Raw genomic sequence first — 22,456 nt, forward strand, 5'->3', positions numbered from 1 at the left:
GGACAACACAGACGAGACATGGATTTGTGTTGACAGCAGGGTGAATATTCCTGTGTTGCGGTGACACTGAGGTATCTAGAAATGTGTCTAATGTTCCTTGCCTGCAATCATGTCTGATGAATGAACATACAGTTGTTGTTTTTTAATCAATGGTCCTTTTATAACTGATCAATTATAACTGCACGGTGTATTGACACTGATACAATGTGAAAAGCATGACATTCCTCAATTTATTGTGCAAAATGAAATAAAGCAGTTTATCCTGTTTTCAGGATCTACCCATGACACTAAAAATAAATAAGAAATAAGACTTTATGACTTAGTATTCGGGACAATTGATACCACGCATTAAGGAATATCGTTTTGCAAAAGGACTTGAAACTATCATGTTATATCTTATATTTTTTAACTGAACTGAAATGCCAGTTTGTGGATTTAAGGGGGATTCTTTTTATATCTTGGCACATAGCGGCGGGATTTTACTTCCTGGAGTCTCCACTGTCTGCCAAGACTAAATATGGGAGCATACACCTACATTCTCTTCTTTATGCTAAGCTTAGCTAATTGCCTCTTGGCTCTAGGTTTGATATCTACCCTTCACACATAAGAGTGGTATTGATTCTCTCATTTTATTGCCTTGACAGGAAAGAAAATGTTGGTTTGTCATCAAAATAAGTTTTGTGTAACCACGTTGGTTTCCAAATCAATAAGCAAGCAACTCGAATGTTTAGCCTTGAATATTGAAGTGGCAAAGGGTGAATAGGTCATGGTGGTGGGCTGTTACAGACCCGCCTCAGCAGTCAAGGAGTCTCTGTTGTCGTTGGCAAATCTTTTATCTCAACTAGACTACAAGGAAATAGTGCTACTTGGCGATCTAAACTGGGACTGGTTAACTACAGTGTCAGAGGATCTTAAAAACCTTTGTATCTCATTAAATGTTACTCAGATTGTAGACAGTCCTACTCGCCCTAATATTAAGTCCCCTAATAAATCCTCCTTATTTGACTCATTGTAAATGTTCCCTATAAATACTCATCTGTGGGAGTATTTGCAAATTATGTGAGTGACCACTGTGTTGTAGCCACAATTAGGGACACAAAGGTTCAAAAGGTTAAACCTCGCATTATTATAAAGAGAGACACAAAACATTTTGTGGAGCAGGGTTTTGTACATGATCTGTTTGGTTTTGATTGGGGAAAAATCGATTGGTGTGATGATGTTGAAACTGCATGGTCTTATTTTTATCTTGGTTTTATGGAAATTATAGATAGACATGCACCCCTGCGTAAATTTAGAGTGAAGGGACGAGACAATCCTTGGTTTTCTGCTGAACTGTCTCCTACATGAGAGAAACAAGGCCTGGGCAAAGGCTAGGAAATCAGGCTTAGAGGTAGAATGGCTTCGTTTTAGGCAGCTAAGGAATAGCTTCACATCACATATCAAAAGTGCGAAGTCTAAGTATTATTTTACCACAAAAAACCTGAATAATCCTAGAAAATGTTGGAAAACCATTCAATCGATATCCACCGGTGAAATCCGTAATGAGCTACCTCCTTGCCTTACTACAGCATCTGGCACTATATCGGACAGGGCTACTATGTTAAATTGTTTTAATGAGCATTTTGTGTCCTGTGGCTCTCTGTTTGATTCTGTCACTAACTCTGCTTCTGTGAACACTACAGTCTGTGACTCTGAACAATGTGGTTTGGAAAACCCCTTCAGTTTTTCTCCTTTTATTATTGAAGTCGTTCATGAAGCGTTAATCAAGTTAGATCCTAAGAAACCGGCTGGTCCAGACAACGTAGAACCTTTCTTTTTAAAGATAGCTGCAGATTGTATTGCACCACCTCTTACTTCTCTTTCTAACCTCTCTCTCAGGACGAAGACAATTCCAAAAGTATGGAAGTCAGTTCTTCCTCTACTAAAAGGAGGGGAGGCCACTTTATTAAATAATTATAGGCCCATCTCTAAATTGTCAGTTCTGGCTAAGGTTCTTGAACGCCTAGTGAGTGAACAGGTAAAGGAGTTTTTATGTAAAAATGACATCCTATGTAAACATCAGTCAGGTTTCAGAAAGCAACATAGCACCATCACTGCGACAATGAAAGTGGTGAATGATATTGCGAGTATCTAAGACAATAAGCAGAGTTGTGCAGCTCTGTTTGTTGACCTGTCCAAAGCGTTTGATACCGTCGATCATCATATCCTGAAGCAGAGGCTGGCCAGTATTGGCATATCCAGCCATCCAGTGGGATGGTTTGTGAACTACCTCTCTGAAAGGTCCCAATGTGTTCAGTTTGATGGGCTCACTTCTGAGTGGTTAAACATTGCTAATGGTGTTCCCCAAGGTTATGTTTTAGGTCCACTTTTATTCTCCATCTACATCAACAGTTTAGGTCAAAATGTCGATGGAGCAACTTTAAATTTGTATGCGGACGATACCGTGATGTATTGTGCAGGTCCCTCCATTAAAGATCAAATGCAAAGCTTCCAAATATGCTACATTTTTATAGAAATGTTGTTTTTAAGACTGCCTGTATTTTTTATTTTATTTAAATCGAGATAATACAAAGCTTTTTATTGATCCAAAACTCGACCCAAAGCCGTCTGAATTTCTGACATGTAATTCCCAGCAGCCTCCGCGCGCGTGACGTAATAGTGGCCAAACAGTCTCTGGACCAAATATCCCGACTCGGCAGTCTCGGTCACATGTTTTTCGAAAAGAAAACTGAATTAACATGGGTTATTGTTGTGCTTTTTGTTGTACGAACGGTGCGGGATCTGGGAGAGTTTTACATGCATTTCCCAAAGACCAAATCATCCGCAAAAAATGGATTTTTTTAGTGAATCGTGTTGGATGGCAACCGACAAAATGGAGCAAGTTGTGTTCTGACCACTTCGCATGTGATGCATACGACGTTGATCCTGCTATCATGAAGTCTGTTGGTGGAGAAGCATTAATAGCACGTCGGAGGCTGAAACCCGGAGCCGTCCCCTCCACATTTCAGCACAAGAAACCACTGAAAGAACGAAAGAGCCGGGCGATGCAGAAACGCCAAAGAATTGAGGTAAACAACTTTTGATTAGATTTCAAAGCGCATGGAGCACAGCAGATAACGCAGATAACGGAATTGCAGTTGTATTGCTTATAGAGGTGGGCACCGTTAGATTCTGTGTCTTTACGATCATAAACAATGTGTTGGATGTGGAGCTAGGATAAGTAATAAGGGCGCTAGGAGTGATTTCGGTGCAGTAATAGGTTAGCATTTTTCGCTCGGGGCTAATTCAGAGGCTCACTCAAAGGTGAGTCCGCCTGGACTTTATTTTTCTAAACCTCTCTAAAAAGGTCAAATTTCACTTGTTTTGCATCAATCTTGATACAGGGTACTTATTATATGTTATAGTTTGGATTCCTACAGCTTTTAGTCTATAGTCTACTCAGAATCAGACATGATAACGAAACTAAGTTGTACTATCGGCGGAAGCAGCTGTGAGCGATAAGCCAAGGTTTGTTTGTTTGGCACATCTGACGTCACGCGACGCCATCTTGCGGAGGAGCGGCTGAGAAAATAAATCGTCGGACTTGGTGTTGGGGGTTGAACAAAATAAATATTGTGCATTGCCAGACGCATATTATCTCCGATTTTAATACTGCAATATCTTAGATAGTGTTGTAGCTATATGATTTCGATTTTACTGGCAATTATAAAAAAACCTTTGCATTTGATCTTTAAGGAGGCTGTTGTTAAATTACAGGCTGTTTTTAATATTATTCAGACTCAGCTCTCTGAACTTAAGCTTCTTTTAAATGTTGAGAAAACCAAGGTAATGCTATTTTCAAAAGCCAAAAAGACACCAGAGACAGCTTTGGATATTGTTACTGCGCAAGGAAAAATACTTGAAGTGGTTGCCTGTTAAATACCTAGGTATCTGGCTTGATGATTGTCTCTCTTTTAAACTTCAGGTCAATAATCTGCTTAAAAAGCTGAGGGTTAGACTAGGTTTCTTTTTCAGAAACAAGTCCTGTTTCTCATTTGAAGCCAGGAAAAGGCTAGTCACTGTGACCTTTTTACCTGTGCCTATGGTGATTTGTTGTATATGAATGCACCTGCCCATTACCTGAACAAGTTAGATGCCGCGTATCACAGCGCATTGAGATTTGTTACTAATTGTAAATCACTTACTCATCACTGTACCCTGTATGCCAGGGCAGGTCTGCCTTCACTAACTGTTCGGAGGCTCAGTCATTGGTACATGTTCATCTATAAAGCCATGTTGGGTAAACTCCCATCTTATCTGCTCTCTGATCACACGGAGAGTTGCAGGTAGCTATTGCCTGAGATCACATGATGTGGTCTTGTTACATGTGCCAAGTGCAAGTACTGACTTAGGTACAAAAGCTTGTATGTGCGCAGCTCCTCTTGCTTGGAAGAGTCTTCAAAAATAATTGAAACTGAGCAATTTGGTTCCACTGCATGTTTTTAAAGCTCGGATAGGTGAAATGCTCTTTTTATACTGTTGGTACTTGTAAATGTCGATAGGTATGTAAATGTAGCCCTGTAAATGATGTATGATGTCCTTTATTGTTTTATGTTGTTTTATGTTTCATGTGTAACCTACTTGCTGCAGGTCTCCCTTGAAAAAGAGATCAATGATCTCAACGGGACCTACCTGGTTAAATAAAGGTTTGAAATTAAATGAAAATGTCGAATTATTCCTTTTTTAATGAATTTATTTAAACTTGGGTCTCATTATTCAATTTTTCAAGGTTAGAATGATCGTTTAAACTAGCCAACAGTTCAACCAGTATATCCTAAAGTTGGCACACCTGAAATGTGCGTACAAAATCTGTTATTTAACAATAAAACTGTGTGAGCAGAACTATGTCAAATAATGTCAAAGTGTAAAACTGTGATAGATGTTTATAATGGCAGGTTTGGGTCATAATTTACTTCTGCCCTTCATTTGTTCTTTAAAAAGTTTGATTTAACATGGATTTAGTTTCAAACCTGTCTGATTTTCTGACTCCTGAAGTCGTCCAATAGTATAAGAATAGTTCCTGAGTCACATAATTATACAGTAAATCACTGTGAATATAACTCCACCTCACACTTTTACCACTGCCATATGTCATTTCAAAGCCAAAAATGCATGAAACTGTGCAAACACAGGGTGGAATTACAGATATGACCCTGCAGCGCTCTTATTCATATTTAATGAGAGAGCAGGGCTCGGGAGGACTTTTATTTTCCGTGGAGGAGGCTGCAAACGAATCAATAAGTCATATAAGGAAGATTTACAGGGATCCACTCAAATGCCCAGGAGGGCTTTGAACCTATTGTTGTGTGTGTGTGTGTGTGTGTGTGTGTGTGTGGTGTGTGTGTGTGTGTGTTGTGTGTGTGTGTGTGTGTGTGTGTGTGTGTGTGTGTGTGTGTGTGTGTGTGTGTGTGTGTGTGTGTGTGTGTGTGTGTGTGTCTGTGTCTGTCTGTCTGTCTGTCTGTCTGTCTGTCTGTCTGTCTGTCTGTCTGTCTGTCTGTGTGTGTGTGTGTCTGTCTGTCTGTCTGTCTGTCTGTCTGTCTGTCTGTCTGTCTGTCTGTCTGTCTGTCTGTCTGTGTCTCTCTGTCTGTCTGTCTGTCTGTCTGTCTGTCTGTCTGTCTGTCTGTCTGTCTGTCTGTCTGTCTGTCTGTCTGTCTGTCTGTCTGTCTGTCTGTCTGTCTGTCTGTCTGTCTGTCTGTCTGTCTGTCTGTCTGTCTGTCTGTCTGTCTGTCTGTTGTGTGTGTCTGTGTGTGTGTCTGTCTGTGTGTCTGTCTGTCTGTCTGTCTGTCTGTCTGTCTGTCTGTCTGTCTGTCTGTCTGTCTGTCTGTCTGTCTGTCTGTCTGTCTGTCTGTCTGTCTGTCTGTCTGTCTGTCTGTCTGTCTGTCTGTCTGTCTGTCCGTCCGTCCGTCCGTCCGTCTGTCTTTATGCCTGTCTTTCTGTCTGTCTTTCTGTCTGTCTGTCTGTCTCTCTGTCTGTCTGTCTGTATGTCTGTCTGTAGGGGAATGTTTTAAGGCGAAAAATGTTCATCACAGGTTAATGAAGTCACAGTTGATGTCTTTGAATGTCTTGTTTTGTCACACCAAAACTCGTTTTTTTAAGAGAAAATGGAAAATCTCAAACTTTGAAGGTCTATAAATGGATTCTGTATCTTACCGTCCTCACACCGGCTGTACCCCTTCATTTCAGAATGATTTAAAAGTTTTATTGATCAAATTTAAGCTCGCCATCAAGATCTATCGCAGAACTTTTATCCAAACACCAGGAACCAGATGGCAACTTTAATGTAGGTCTTCAAGCAAAAGTGATTCAAAATAAGAGTTGAATTTGAAATAACAGGCTTGAAGGAAGCTTGAACTCGACTGAATCTGTGCCATATGTCCAACCTTAAACCTCTTTTTATATGGACCTGCTTTTACGAAATTAGGAATCTCTTTTACAACTACAACCAGGACAGGACAGTAGCAAAAAACGTTGCACACAACAACAATTACCCCAAGCAAACATAGACCTATACTAATATACCCAGTGACAGTGATAGATTCACCATTTTGCTGATAAGAGCTTAAAGGTCAGGCAGACAGACAAATTCACTGAGTTTCAAGTCTTTTTGAAGCTTTCTTTCCCACTTCACTCAGTGCATTAGGAACATACACCTAGACTAAATCATGCATGCGGACAAAGACCTCAACACAACCTGCAAACGAGTGCATCGTCTACATGGGTCTGATGTTGAGCTGTTGTTCTCTGTTACATTATTATTTATAAATGTGCTCAGTTTAAACGTACCACTGCGTCACTTGAGAGCTCAACACATAAATCATCCAGCAGATTAGTTATGTGCATGTTTTAAAAAAGATGATAAAATGCTGGGGATCAGTAATGTACGCTTGGGATCTATCTTAAAACTGCAGAACAGTCGTCTCGTACCTTTATATTTAAACGATAGTATACTAACGTGGTAGAAAGGTCTCTTAATACCTCTGCCAAGGAGGTCAATTTGTTTTGTTTAGCTGTCAGCAGGATTACAAGGAAACTAAAAACCCGATTTTCAGGAAACTTGGTGAAAGGGTGTGATTATGTGCCAACGATGAACTCGTGAAAAGTTGGAGCAGATCCAAATCCTGGAGCTGTAGTCCATAGTATGGAATAAAGCACCCTTTTTACTCAGTTAGTAAAGCATAATTATCTCTTGTAAGATTCAAAGTCTTCATTGTTACACGCGACAAAAGCTAAAGTGTATTTTTGGCAGTGAAAATCTTAGGTGCCAGGCTCCTCCAGCAACGCGATATTAACACATAAAGGAAAAAACAATGAAAAATAGTGCAAGAGAAAATAGAAAAATAAATTGTGCAAGAGAATGTTGGAAGGGACTTATGTGCAAGTTAATGCAGGAATAAGTAACCTAAAAACAGGATGTAAAATGAAATAGTGTACAGTGGATTCAAATGCTGCTTATTGTGAAGATAATTGAATATGTGAGCTGTAAACAGATGTATGCTATAAACATCTGAAGGTGAAAGCATACACAGTATAATCAGAATTAATTTATGCACATTTTAAAGCATTACCTAGTGATTGTCCTGCGATGACCCTGGAGTTCTCCCCGGTTACGGCCGCCCTGGCGTTCCTCTCGCTGACGTACTGGACGAAGGCGTAGCCCTTGTGCACGGAGCAGCCCACGATCTTGCCGTATTTGGCGAAGATGGCCTCGATGTCGCCCTTGGTCACTACGGCCGTGTTCAGGTTGCCGATAAAGCAGCGGGAGTTGAGTGAGCGCGGGTCATTCTTGTTGGTCACGTTGCTGGTCTGGGTCTTCCCAGTCATCCTAGTCCTGCAGCAATGCCTGCTGGGAAACACAGATGCACACTGCTCAGAGGAGGAAGGTTAGACTGTACAGGTTACACACAGAGAGCAGCATGTTAACTCTGGTCAGAGCAGAAAGCATGTGGTAAATCTCGTATTAGGCTTTGTGGAGTTTTCTCTTTCATGTTCTAGGCCTTTGTGCATGTAAATGCTCTGCAAAGGCTGAACGTTCCCTCATAGGGGAATAAGATTGCCATTAAAAATGCACATTTGAGAAGAAAGCACATTGAATAAAAGATATTTTGTATACAGGAAAATAGGAAGAAAACCTGCTGATTATTTAATGGTTACAATTATTGAAAGAAATGTCCATTATTTGCTAACAGCTGATTATTTAATTGACCATCCTACACAATATTCTCCAGCTGTATTCTACATCCTGAGGTGAACAAAGAGGATGAGACAGAAATCTTTCTGCAAGAGGTGAGAAGAAATTTGACAGGGCAGCTGTGATTCAAACGTGTTAATTGATACATCTCATCTAACTGTGTTCCCACGATTTAAAATAGCACATGAGTCCTTTCTCACTGTTTCACCCCTTTTTTCTTAACTCTACCTTTTCCATTTCATGCTACTACCAACAGCTGAAGTTTCTTTCTTTACAGGATTTTACATACCAAAAAAATGTAAGATGATTACAAATTGCACATTGTTAAAAATGAAGCCTGTGATCTTATTTTACAACCTTCTTAATAACCCATTATTCACCATAGCAACATGAAAAACCTTCTTGGCAACCAACCTGATTCTATTATTTTGTATAACAAACACACACAAGGACAGCTTCATTACTGTCACATAGAAACCAGGTCACATAAAATACAAATAAATGACACCTCCTTTGCAGGCTTCACTGTTTGTTCCCATAATGCAACAGTCCTCAGGGGGATCAGGATGTGGCTTCTTGGAGTTCCCCGTTGGTAATGAGTTTTCAGTGTGTTTGTGTATCTTCCCACAATGAGGCTTTTAGATCCAGAATCCACATACTGTACAAACAATCTTATCCCGGGAGAAGCTCTCTTTAGGCTGGAAGAGCAGGAGAAATGGAGAGAAACTCGTAAACGTTGCATTTGCAGACTATTTACAAGCAAAAAAACCTTTATAACAGGAAAGGGAAAACTAAAAGGGCGCCTTTAATGTTCGCCATACTGTCTCAACGGATTGAGTGATGCAGATATTTTTAGTTAATCTGTTTATTATTTATCTCGGATAACTGGTTAATTGTTTTGTCAGTAATATATTCAGTCTTTAATAATGAATAAAGAAAGAAAAAAAAGCAGCAAATACCCGTCATTAAAAAGCTTGATTATATTCACAGTTTATTTGCTTTTGTAAAAAAAAGCACTGGAACAGTAATTTGATGATCTGATTTACTTTTCTATTAGTTTGTAATTAGACTGTTTAATTGACAAATAATATAATATATTTTCTAGCTTCCTCCTATGATCCAAAGCGATGCAGCGCAGGTGAACGGCAGATGTGTGAGTGTGTTTTTATCTGAAAATGTTTTATGGCTCCAGCAAAACCCTGTCAGGTGCCTGAATACAAATGAGTATATGGGAAAGGACGGAAAAGATGTAATGATATGTATGGGTATTTTTCTAAAAATGTATCTCACACATCCTCACACACACACATTTCAGTAACACACTGCAGTCGACACACTTCCTGTCCCAATTTTCCTCATTGTACCTTTTAACTTATTTTCTAACCCACATCATATTTTCTAAATCTCTTTAAATCTCACAAAATGAAGGATAATTTACTTTTGGACCCATAATGTGACAACGCCGCCATTGGGTTTCCTGTAGTTGATTAACTTAATTATCAACAGAGTAGGAGGTCTAAGAAAAAGCCCATCAATCAACCAATCCAATCAAATCCCATTCAGTCCATCTCTACCTTTGAATGAACCCCACAGCTCCTGAGTGACTGATGGATGTGAAGTGTGCACTCAATAGCCACTTTTAAAGCAGAAGCACAAGGGGTGAGGCCATTATAAGGTAGATTAGGGAAGCAAAAGCACATTTTAAAGCAGATTTAATATCAGAAAGTGTGGTTTCACTCATTTAAGCGCATGCTGAGCTAGAAAATAGAGCCAAATGAAAGCATCGGATTTTTGCTCACAAGTTGAAATGTTTGAAAGAACAGCGTTTGGTTAGAAATACTGAGCAGTTAGGAAGAAGTGAATAAAATATGATTAGGCTATTCAAATATTCATATTGAAATAGTTGAAATTAGAGAAATATATATATATAGATATGTAGCGTCTGAGTGTGGGCGTAAAACAAGCAGATAGACGCCCTTATACAATCCTCTATTATATTAAAGGTCCCATGTCATGGCCATTTCTACTGATCATATTTCCATTGTTAAAGTTTTACTCGCTATAGGGTGTACTTTGAGGGTTTTTGACTCTGCAGACCGTTTACATGCATACCAATCTTCATAACACACAAGGGGACGGGTAATAACCGGAAAAGCATGACATGGGACCTTCAACACTATATAAAAAACATTCAGTTAAATACAAATCATGTTAAAGTATTATTTATTTAGAGTTTAAAACTCATAAAAGGGCTGTGTGTCTGTTGTGTGATCAGATTTAAGTACAGACATCAGTCATGTGAAATAAACAAAATTATAGAGGAAGTATTTTTAAGCTACTGCAAACAGCTTAGCTTAGCTTAGCTTAGCATTGAGGCTTGAAGCAGAGGCAAACTGCCAACCTGGTCCCGCAAGTGTCAGAGAGTTTCTTGCAACTTGGTCTCCTCTCAAAGGACACATAGCAACTTTGTGTTTGATTAATAAGCCTTTTCTTGCACCAGCACATCACTCCAGAGCACTTCTTTTAGTGCACTTCTCCGCTCTGGATCCTCACAATGTGCATGTGCATGTGTGCATAACTGTTTATATTTGTATGTATAACAGATGTACATTAAAAAAACAGAGTGGAAGACTCGGGGAATCAATAAAGGTCCATCTTCTTCTTTATCAAAATGAAAGCTCTAAGATGCATTAGAGGATAACTTATAGTCTTAATCAGTCTATATGTCCTGCACGTTGTTGTTTCTTAATCATGTAGTGCCTATTGTATCTATTGTATACCTATTTAGATAGATGACAACATCTAATTCAAGTTTATTTGACAAAAATAACATCGCTCTTTTCACAACATGCCGGTAGATCCAGTTTGCCTGTTTTGTAATGACTTATTAATTATAATGGTTTTTACTGAACAACAACCATTTCATAGCCTGATGGACACTTCCAGACTGTTACCCTCACTGATCTCCTGCAGCTGGTATAACATTCAATCTACAGGCAATCTTTATTTGCATAAGCAGCTTATCGTCTCTATGTCTCCACATGAGTAACCTAACATTAACACTCCAGAGATACTACAGCACTAGTTTGTCAATTACATGTTTTTAATAAAATGACAATAAAGAGTTTTACATTATTCCTCTAGCTCAAAATAGCAAGAAACAAGACTTCAAAGATGATTCTTTTACAATATTCATGAGTATCTAAGATCCTCAAAGTCTTTTAAGAGGAACATGTGGAATAACTGGCACAAGCTGGTGGAAACATCCCAGGCCAGAAAACACACTCACACTGAATTCATATCAGCCTGATAGGCAAGAGAGGAGAGAGTAATTTGGATTCATTCTGGCATGCTTCATGCTCCAGAAATTAATGCTAAATAACATCTTCATGCATCAGTGAAGCAGTGAACGCATCCCCAACTCATAACTGACATGTTTTTCCACGCAAAGACGTGTTGTTGGTCTGGTGAAAGTCTTTCTTATAGCAGCAAAGTGAGTGCTTGATGTTTTTTCTTCGGGGCTTCTACAGCATCCTCCCGTGTTGCGGAGGTTCCAAGCATTTCATGGATCCTCTTTGGTCCTTTCACACCGACTGTCAGGGGCTTCAGAGTCTGAATTCTCTGGAGATAAAGAAGCGAGGAACTGGTGAAAGTAATCATTTTAGCACTTCCTGTCTCCCTGATCTCTCCTCACTGACTCACGCTCCCTCCTGTCAGAGAAGAAAAAGATGAAACCTCCGCCTTCAATCTGACAAATACATATGGGATGTGATGGATGCATTCAGGCCACACTCACTCTCTGCCGCTTGAATGTTGCAATGCAGCATTTCATCTCAACAACGTAGCATCTCACCTCAACTGTCGCCAACAGAGGAAAATAAGTTGTATTTAATCGCGTCACCTTCTGCTATCATACTCGGGAGACAGACGACTCGCAAACTAACTCTCAACTTTTAGTGACTCCCTGGAAAAATGTATGTCTGCATGCAGAGAATGAAATATGGGTCTATAATAAGCCTGTTTTTATTCTTTTTGCCTCGATTTTTTTGAATGACAGCCAAACGTATTATAAGGGAATAAATGTGGACTGAAATCTAATTACATTTTTATACAGTCTACATTTACGAACTACGCTGCAGTGCAGGTGCGGGTTATTTTCCCTCTGTCTACTGTTGTGAGAACACATGCAGCATAAAATGTGAGGATTTATCAAAATGATGCTGTGAATAATATAAAAGCGGAAAATAGTGGTAAAATCACTCAATAACAGATCCGCTGGGAAATGTTATAGAGAGGAAAATAATTGTGGGTGACCTGACTGCTGCAGTTTACCATGTGTCAGAGGTAAAGAAAGAACAAAAGTGGAACTGAAACACAAAGACAAAATAAGATTCGGTGGATGCGCCAGCGCGTCCAGGTGCGCATCATTTACGTAATTGATCATATATTTTCGATTATAAGGAGTAGAAATATGATTCAGATAGCAGCAGTGAAGATAGAGCCTCAGAACCTGAAGTCTTCGAAGTGTGTGTGTGTGTGTGTGTGTGCGTGTGTGTGTGTGAGACTCCTGTCCAATCTCCCAAACTTTCTTTTTATGTGTGCATTGTTAATTGTGCTTGAGCAACATTTTACTTGAACTTTATTTCAATTAAATTAGTTGTAATTATGGTCCTACTATTTATAATGAATAGTTGGTTGAAAGTTCTGATGTTCAATATTGTAAATAGTTAGATTTTCCAGTTTCTTATATTTATATAAATAGTTGGTTGAAAAAAACATATTTATAATAAATTGTTGGTTGAAAAAAAAAGTTTGAATGCTCAATTTGTATTTGTACACATCACATGAACCTTGGTATGTAATATGAAGTCATTATTCAGTCCTGATGTATCTCAGTCCCTGCTTTGGTGAAAGTAGAGTGATAAACACCTATTTTACTCAAAAGTCAAATTAATTTCTTTTCATTTTAGACATGAATAACACATTTATATACAGTGTAATTCAAATATTTCACTGCTTTTGTGATCCTAAGACTTTGGTAACCAAATCTAAAACACCAAAACAATTCGATCACATGAGTAAATTTGTGTTTTCACAAGAGTTTTGAAGATTTTCCGAAAATCGGATGTCACATTTTAAGCTTTTGAGCTGCTTATCTCATCCAACAGTGCTCTAAGGTGAGTATATTTGCATATATAGCAATACCAGAGATTGTCCTGAACATTTTGATATGTAACACATGGGGTGCCATGTTAGAAGAAATACATTTAAAAGGTGATTTAAGAAAACATCTAAAAATCGAGATAATACCCTTAGACTCCAGAGGGTTAAAGTCGGGGGAGGAAGATTATTTTAGCCGTATATATACCCTTATATAATATATAATAATAACCTTTCAGTATATTGTAATTCAAGTGGTGACTGAAGGAATGCAGTTTTCTGGAGGCAAAAATACTTTTAAAATTAAACCCCCATCCTGCAGCTTCCCCTCCGCTACACACCTCCCACAAGGTGAGCAAAGGCACACTCTGCATACAGTATTCTGCAACTAGTTACTTATTTTAAACGTCATCCCAATAGTGATAGAAATCCCAATGCTCTTGTTGAAAATAACTCCCTGTTTTAGGCCTGTAAAGCCTTTTGGGGATACATTGTAACTTAAGTCTCAAGCAAGCTACAACATCAAAGAAGTGTTTCCCAGATGGAGAGAACATGTTGCTAATGGTTTAGCCTACTGCTAGCCGTAGCTGTGAATCTTTTGCTATCTCAATTTGCGTACTTCTGCACCAACACTTGCTACTTTGAGTGCATAGGTATGTTAACAATGAGAGGTATTAGCAAACTCTAGTGTACTATGAGTACCTGGATGGTGCACTCATAACGGTACTTACCCTCACTGTCGCCATCTTGGCTACATAACAGTGGTTGTGGGACCAACAGCGTTTGCGGCGGCATCACACACAATTATTCAAGTGGGTTTTTCTAAAGTATTTACTAATCTTACCACTATACTGTTGTCAAAAAGAAGCCATTGTTAATTATATTGGGTAATTGAGCTGATTGTGACTATTTTGTAGCACAAACAATAATGTTGCTAGCTAGCTAACGGGCGATCACATCGGCCGTGTGCGATTTGAGACAATGCTAGCCGGGATTTTCCAAGCTACGCAAATATTCACAGTGTGGTAATGGAAGTATCCAAATTGAGTATTGGTCTAGCTAGCAGCAGAAGGCAAACTTTTAACAACATTTTCCCTACATCTCTGAAATGCTCGCCAATGTTGCCCAACTTTCTACGAGATAAGTCTGTCTTCCTTCATTGGATTTCTTTGCAGTGTCGGCAGTTTTTGTCAATGCTGGAATAGCAACTTCTCCTGCAAGATTTCCAGCTGCTGAATCAAACTTTCACTATCTGAGGGGTTGTGCACGAACATCTGAATTTAAAGAACAACCAGTTAGGAAAGCCTCTATCTAAAATGACCTCTAATTTGCCAGAGTCTTCCTTTACAAGCTAGATTTAGCTAAAGTATAGCATACAGAGCCCAGAGGAGTTTCAGGAGTTACATTTTCTTAATATGCTGTTAAGTTATTATGGACCTTTTGTCTAATTTGCCAAAAGAAACCTACTCCAGCTAATTTAAAACTAGGAGTGGAGAGTCAAACCACAGCCAAACACATTATAATTTATTAAAAAAGTGGACAGAAATCTAATTAGATTTTTTTTAAACAGTCTAAAAACTCTTGAACTACCCTGAACCGTTTGCTTCTGCTGTTATGTGAGAACATGTGAGGATTTATCAAAATACTGCTGTGGATAATATGAAAGCTGCCAAATGAACTCATTGGCACATCCACATTATGCCTAATCATGGAAAATGAAATTAAAGTTGAGGGGAAATGAGGGTCTGGAGGATCAAACTGTATTATGGCTAAGTTAATTTTAATCACAGGGCATAATGAGTTTAACTCAGACAAATCAGCAATGAAAAAAGAACATTGTACGTTTTTTAGTTAACATAAGGTGGCTGTGTAATAACATCACTGTGAGGGCACTGATGTCCTTTTTCATAACACTTAGTTGCCCTTGCTCATTTTTTCCTTGCTCCCTGGCAGCCATAAATTACTCAGCTAATGCCCGAACAGCGGTGGCTATTGCTGAATCATTCAAAGACCTCAATTAGCAATTAAGGGCTAATGAATAGAGGTCCATTCTGCAGCCCAGAGGAGCCCAGCGCAGTCTAATCTCTCCTCCAGGACTTGTACAGTAAATACTGGCTAACGGTGCAGAGCAGATAGAGAATAGTGTGTGTTAGAGCCCACATATAATGAGCGACTTGCCTTGCAGTTTCGAGGCCTGTATGCACCAGGAATTTCTAAGCTGTGGATCTTAACCAGGACGGATGACTGTCAAGCACTCTTCTTGTTGTTCTCCTCTGTGTTCCCACACCCCATTACCTCCTGCATAACACCTGCCTTGAGTTGAATTGAAGGAGGGCGGAAAATGGCAAAAATAGAGGAAAAGAGATGGAGAAGCAGGGAATAAAAGAAGGAGAGACAGAGAGAAGTTTAAAAAAGGGGGGGAGGGGTGAATATTCGCAATGCTAATCATCTTAAACATCGGAGGCCTCGGAACAAAATATCAAAGATGTAAAATGCAGGCGCACATCATGCGGTAGGTGTGTAGCTTTTCAATTATTACTGTGACTCCATCCTTTCATATTTCTATTCTATCAGCCTTTTATCATGTATCCATTTTTAATATAATGTAAGGCTGTGCTTTACATGTGAAACCCCCACAGGAAAATGAACTCCTGTAAAGAAAATACAATCCAATTTCAGCTTTATCTGTCCTATGTGAATGTATGAGGGGGCAGCGAAGCATAGCGACTGAAGGTAGATGATTACGCTGCTAAAATGAGTTGTACCATAATCTGATTTGAGCAACCTATAGCCTCGACCAGCAAGACAGCTAGGAGATAAAAGCACAATGTGACCTATACAGTGAGATGGGATGAAGCCGTATCTCCAGCAGACTTTTTATCTGGCATCTTACAATAATGATGATTATCTTTGTAAATCAGGGCATATGTGTGTGCTTTTAGTATGTATCACACAACCTGATCTTTGAGGTCATGTGTGTATCATTTGACAACTTATTTGCACTGTCAGCTTTTGTAAACAGTTATGAAGATGATACACAGAGAAACGTATCGTATGACTTTGAAGACCAACAGCTCCTCAGATGCTGCACATTGTTAATTAATGGTGGAAGAACAAAGCAACTGATTTCAAACAAAGCAAAGAAACCAATATCATCACTGATTCTGTTTGACAGTGCAAATGTTAAAAGGGGATATACAATAAACAACTCACTTTCACATTGCTTATGCACATATGTTTGTGTGTCTGGAGTGCCTTCCAAGATTTAAAAGAATAACCTAAAAAAATTATGTTACGCTGAGCTGGAGTCGTCTGTTTTCCAAAAGTCAGTCAAAGGGAAAAGTCCTTTTGGCCGCCTGGCATCACACGACTGACACGAAAGTTGGATTATTATAGTAGTATTAGGGCAGCTCAATTAATCCTATTTTAATCGCAATTACGATTTTGGCTTGCAACGATTATGAAAACAACATAATCGAAATAAAACGATTTTTTATTTTTATCTTTATTTTTAAAAAAAAAAGGTATTGGTTTTTCAGTTGAATTTTAAAGTTCAGGGAAATCAACTGTTAAAAACATACTGTTCACATTTTTTTTTCAATAAATGGATGTTTTCAAAGTCAATTTGAAACATCAGCCAAGGCCGTTTTTAATAATCGTGATATCAATTATTGACCCAAATATCGAGATTGTGATTTTTGCCATGATCGAGCGGCCCTAAGTAGTATTATTACATTTCCATCGTTTGGTCACTAAGAACATTTGTGCTTGAATGCCCAGCACTCTTCCTGGGGTTTTGATCTCCACCCACAGCTTCAGAGCTGCCGTTGCAACTTTTCATGTATGCCAATAAGAGCAGGTTTATTCTAAAGGTCAAGAGCCTTTCATATAGGAACAAATAGGCATCTAAAGACAGCATGAACAGAATAATGTCTTATTGGAACATTAAAGCATAATAAGTAGCATAACAAGTCCGGTTTAACTATTGTAAATGTTTTTTGTTCTTCTATGTATTTTTTATTTATTTTTTAATTAAGCTCAATTTGGGTTAGTCTTGTGTTTTTTAAATCTGCCTGATATCCTCATCTCTGTCTGGTATGGCACTTGACTTTAGTAAATGATCTGGATTGTAAAGACAGCAGGGAAGATAGTAGCTGCCAACAAAAGCCATTCGACACTCTCCTGCTGCACAGAGGAGAGCCAATCATCAGTGACAAGACACATCACCTCCGCCCGCAGATTGAGATGCCCCCATCAGGGCGACGCTCTGGCACAAAAAAAGTTCTATAGGTTTCCTTTTATCCCAAAATACAATGAATGTGCTCAACAGGCTGTTCACTGTGGATAGTGCGTCAATGACTGTTGCATGCTTAAGAGATTTTTGTTGTGTTCATCTGATATTTTGATCATGTTGTTTTTGTTCAGACCAAAGACAATTCATCTGCCTCAGTTAGATATTAAGGTGTATCTTGTATTTGTATTCTATTCATTGATTCCAGGGAGCCTTGTTGTTTAAAGGCAACATCGTTCCATGTTGTTGTTGTTGTTGTTGTTGTTGTTGTTGTTACCGGCTTTGCAAACTGTTTTTGTTTCAGAAATTCTCTATTGCATCACCGTACCACTCTGCTGCCTCCTGAGTGCTCTTAAAGTTTATGTTGTACTTCATTGGAGACCTTTCCATTGTCACACTGTGGTAATGGAGGATTTACTCCAACATAAATAAGTGTATTTGGTGGAAAGAGGCAGAAAGAGGCTCCACTTGTGTGTGTAGTCCACAGCTGCCCTCCAGGGCATTTGAACATATGCCATGCTTTCACATATCTCTTGGCACGGACATGTTTATCTTTTTCCTTAATTCTCCTCTTGTGTGACTGCCAAATAGCTTCTGCTCCACCAGGCTAAAGTAACTGGGTTACTGGAGCTGTGAGTAATTAGCTGATTCCTGCTTTATGGCACCAGAGAGACTTAAAGTGAGGTGGGGATTTAAGGCAGGACTCACAATGAGGGACAAACGTGAAAGCTAGAGTGGGAAAGAGGCGTGTGGTGCAGTGGGTTGTGCGTTGGTGTTCGGATCAGTTGGTCACAGGTTCAAGTCCCACTGCAGTCAGCATGTCGTTGTGTCCCTAGGCAAGACACTTCACCCCAAATTGCTCCTGTGGGGATTGGCCACAGTATTGAGTATGTAAGTCGCTTTGGATAAAAGCGTCTAACAAGTAACATGTAATGTAAAGTAACGAAAGAGGCCACATGCGAGGGGATGTCACACTCCTAAGTTCATGTCACGGTTGTAGTTTTGAAGTGTTGGGTGTTTTTGCTGTTTTCCATGTCATGTTTTCCTCTGGGTTATTGTCTGGTCCTTTTCCCTGTGTTTTTCCTCTTGTCGTTAGTTTCCCTGGTGTGTCTAGTTGTCTGATTGTGTTCACCTGTGGCCCTTGTGTTTCTCCTCCCCTGCCCGGCTGTTTCTCGTCTTGTGATTACCCCTCCCTGTATTTAGTCTTGTCTCCTCCTGTGTTCAGTGTTGGTGCTTATTTTGTATGTGACCCAGTTCACCGAAGAGTGTTTTGTTTGTCCAAGTTTATTTAAAGTCCTTGAAATAAAGGTATCGTCAAGTGTAATCTGCATTTGGGTCCTACCTGCTTCACTCTGCGTAACAGAAAGCACCAACCAAGAAATGGACTCAGCGAATTTTCATGAGTTTGAGTTGGATCTGTTGGATCTAGACTTTTCTCTACAGTGTTATCATGCCGAGTGGAAAGGAACTTCTTCTAGAAAGGACAAAGAGGCTATTCTCGAGAAGGCACGAATGGAGGTGGCCGAAATGCCTTGGTTGAAGAGTTCGTTGCCGGAGTGGTTACAGCTTTTCACAAGTTGTCCTGAGGACTGGTCCGACGCTTCTAACCCTTTCCTCGGATCCGACTACGGTCCTGTTGGAGGTCCATGGAGTCTCCAAAGAGCCTCTAGGAGACGCAGGGCCAGGATTCCAGCCCGTGCTCCAACAGCCATGATCCCGGTGTGGGATTCCCGGCCTGCTAGCCCCAGGCATGCTAGCTCCCTGTCTCCCAATTCCCAACCTGGCACCATACGCCTCGGTGGGTTCCGTCTGAAGTCAACCCATGCTTCTGCCCCAGTTCCTGCTCCTGTCCAGGAGTCGTATGCTGGAACTCGTCTGGCTTATGGAGGTCCACGGAGCCTTCAGGCGGCTGCTAAGAGGAGTCGCAAGGCCAAGCTAGCAGCCCGAGCCCCAAGAGCCATGGATCCAGCCCCAGTACAGGCCCCAGCAGCCATGGCTCCATGCTCCAGTATCGGCCCACACAGCCATGGTCCCGTGTTCCGGTTCCGTGCCCAGCAGCCATGGTTCCGGCTACGGAACCGGCCCACACAGCCATGGTTCCGGCCCCAGCAGCCATGGTTCTGGCTCCAGTACCGGCCCCAGTACCCATGGTCCCTACTCCAGTTTCGGCTCCAGGACTGGCTTACCGGCCAACGCCAGCTCCCCGAGTCCTGTCGGCGTACCGGCCGACTCCAGCACCTCGTCTCCTGTTGGCTCTCCAGCCGACTCCCGCCCCTCGTGTTCTGTTGGCGAACCAACCGTCTCAAGTCTCCTCTCCAGTTCCCTCTCAAGTATCCTCTCGAGTTCCCTCTCGAGTCCCCTCTCAAGTCCCCTCTCAATTATCCTCTTGAGTATCCTCTCGAGTCTCCTCTCGAGTTTCCTCTCAAGTTCCCTCTCGAGTCTCTTCTCGAGTCCCCTCTCAAGTCTCCTCTCAAGTCTCCTCTCAAGTCTCCTCTCAAGTTCCTACCCGAGTCACCTCTCAAGTCTCCTCTCGAGTTCCCTCTCAAGTATCCTCCCGTGTTCCCTCTCAAGTCTCCTCTCAAGTTCCTACCCGAGTCCCCTCTCAAGTTCCCTCTCAGGTCCCCTCTCGAGTCTCTTCTCGAGTCCCCTCTCAAGTCTCCTCTCAAGTCTCCTCTCAAGTTCCTACCCGAGTCTCCTCTCGAGTTCCCTCTCAAGTCTCCTCTCGAGTTCCCTCTCAAGTATCCTCCCGTGTTCCCTCTCAAGTCTCCTCTCGAGTTCCCTCTCAAGTATCCTTTCGAGTTCCCTCTCGAGTCTCCTCTCGAGTCCCCTCTCAAGTCTACGTTCAAGTTCCCTCTCGAGTTCCCTCTCAAGCCCTCTCTCGAGTTCCCACTCAAGTCCCTACTCAAGTGCCGTTGGAGGTTCCGCTGGGGGTCCTGCCAACCCCATGTCCTGTGCCGTTGGAGGTCCCGCAGACTGCTCTTCTGCCAAGGGTCCTGCCAACCCCATGTCCTGTGCCGTTGGAGGTTCCACTGGGGGTCCTGCCAACCCTATGTCCTGTGCCGTTGGAGGTCCCGCAGACTACTCTTCTGCCGGAGGTCCTGCCAACTCCATGCCTTGTCCCGTTGGATGTCCTGCAGACTACTCTTCTGCCGGGGGTCCTGCCAACCCCATGTCCTGAGCCGTTGGAGGTCCCGCAGACTACTCTTCTGCCGGGGGTCCTGCCAACCCTATGTCCTGAGCCGTTGGAGGTCCCGCAGACTACTCTTCTGCCGGGGGTCCTGCCAACTCCATGTCTTGTCCCATTGGAGGTCCCGCAGACTGCTCTTCTGCCGGGGGTCCTGCCAACCCCATGTCCTGTGCCGTTGGAGGTCCCGCAGACTACTCTTCTGCCGGGGGTCCTGCCGGCCCTGTGTCCTCTTCCGTGGGGGATCTTGCCGACACCGGCTCCTGCCCGGCCTCCGGAGCTGTCCGGTCTTCGCCCTCGAGCCCGGTCCCCTGAGTTCGCCCGCTGTGGTCTTCACCCCTCCTCGAACTCTGTCTTGTCCCCAGGCCGTCCGCCCGAGACCCCCTCCTCGAACTCTGCCTTGCCCCCGGGCCGTCCGCCAGAGACCCCCTCCTCGAACTCTGCCTTGCCCCCGGGCCGTCCGCCCGAGTTCCCCTTTTTGAACTCTGCCTTGCCCCCGGGCCGTCCGCCCGAGACCCGTCCTCCAGACCCACCCTGCTGGACTTTGTTTTTTGGGACATCTGGGATCCGTCCCTTGAGGCGGGGGTTATGTCACACTCCTAAGTTCATGTCACGGTTGTAGTTTTGTAGTTTTGGGTGTTTTTGCTGTTTTCAATGTCATGTTTTCCTCTGGGTTATTGTCTGGTCCTTTTCCCTGTGTTTTTCCTCTTGTTGTTAGTTTCCCTGGTGTGTCTAGTTATCTGATTGTGTTCACCTGTGGCCCTTGTGTTTCTCCTCCCCTGCCCGGCTGTTTCTCGTCTTGTGATTACCCCTCCCTGTATTTAGTCTTGTCTCCTCCTGTGTTCAGTGTTGGTGCTTCTTTTGTATGTGACCCAGTTCACCGAAGAGTGTTTTGTTTGTCCAAGTTTATTTAAAGTCCTTGAAATAAAGGTATCGTCAAGTGTAATCTGCGTTTGGGTCCTACCTGCTTCACTCTGCGTAACAGGGGAGGGGCTTTCACACATCTGAAGGTTTGATCCAATTATCATATGTATGCATGAAGCCAAGCTGCATATGAATAATATCCAGTTTGCTCGCAGTGAATGCTAAAACAACGTCACTAAAAGTGATTCAGGAGCAATTTGCAATTTAAATGGGAACATTTGGCTCTGGTCTGCTATTGAACATCGCAAGACGGCAATGTTTTCAGTTTATTGAAAAGTGGATAAAAAAACAGATTTGAGTGGAAACGTGCTACAGCAAACTGGTAAACACTATATAATGTGCATTTAAATGCAAATTAACATCCAATGTGAGAGGACTGAGAAAGGTCCAGAGGCTGGTTTTCTGTTCAGATGATCCAATGGCTTCATAGTTTATATATTAGTTAAACATGACAGTACAACATAATCAAATATAATATTAAAATAAGTTGTACATTGGCAAAGCTCACAGTGGCTTATTGCAAAATGAGATGTGAATGCAACTCCATGGTAGATTTGGGGCCATATGTTTGTTTGCAGTTGACAAAACAAAACAAATACCTGTTGTATACTTTACACCTTCCTCACTATAAAGGTCACTCTCCACTTGTTTACCAAGGATGTATTTAAAG

The 22,456-nt window shown here is 41.5% G+C and overlaps 1 protein-coding gene across 4 annotated transcripts in view; it reads right to left on the reverse strand.

The window, feature by feature from the left end:
* LOC117541564 (RNA-binding Raly-like protein) overlaps positions 1-22,456 on the reverse strand; it is a gene marked incomplete at its 3' end in the record, with an annotated part of 47,535 nt that overhangs the window by 20,861 nt on the left and 4,218 nt on the right. For 2 of the 4 annotated variants that reach the window (XM_034208776.1, XM_034208784.1), the window contains 1 exon segment: positions 7,605-7,882. In XM_034208776.1, the coding sequence (XP_034064667.1) occupies positions 7,605-7,860 (256 nt within the window). 4 annotated transcript variants of the gene reach the window in all.

Source organism: Gymnodraco acuticeps, unplaced genomic scaffold (assembly GCF_902827175.1).
Source record: "Gymnodraco acuticeps unplaced genomic scaffold, fGymAcu1.1, whole genome shotgun sequence".
Lineage (NCBI taxonomy): Eukaryota > Metazoa > Chordata > Actinopteri > Perciformes > Bathydraconidae > Gymnodraco > Gymnodraco acuticeps.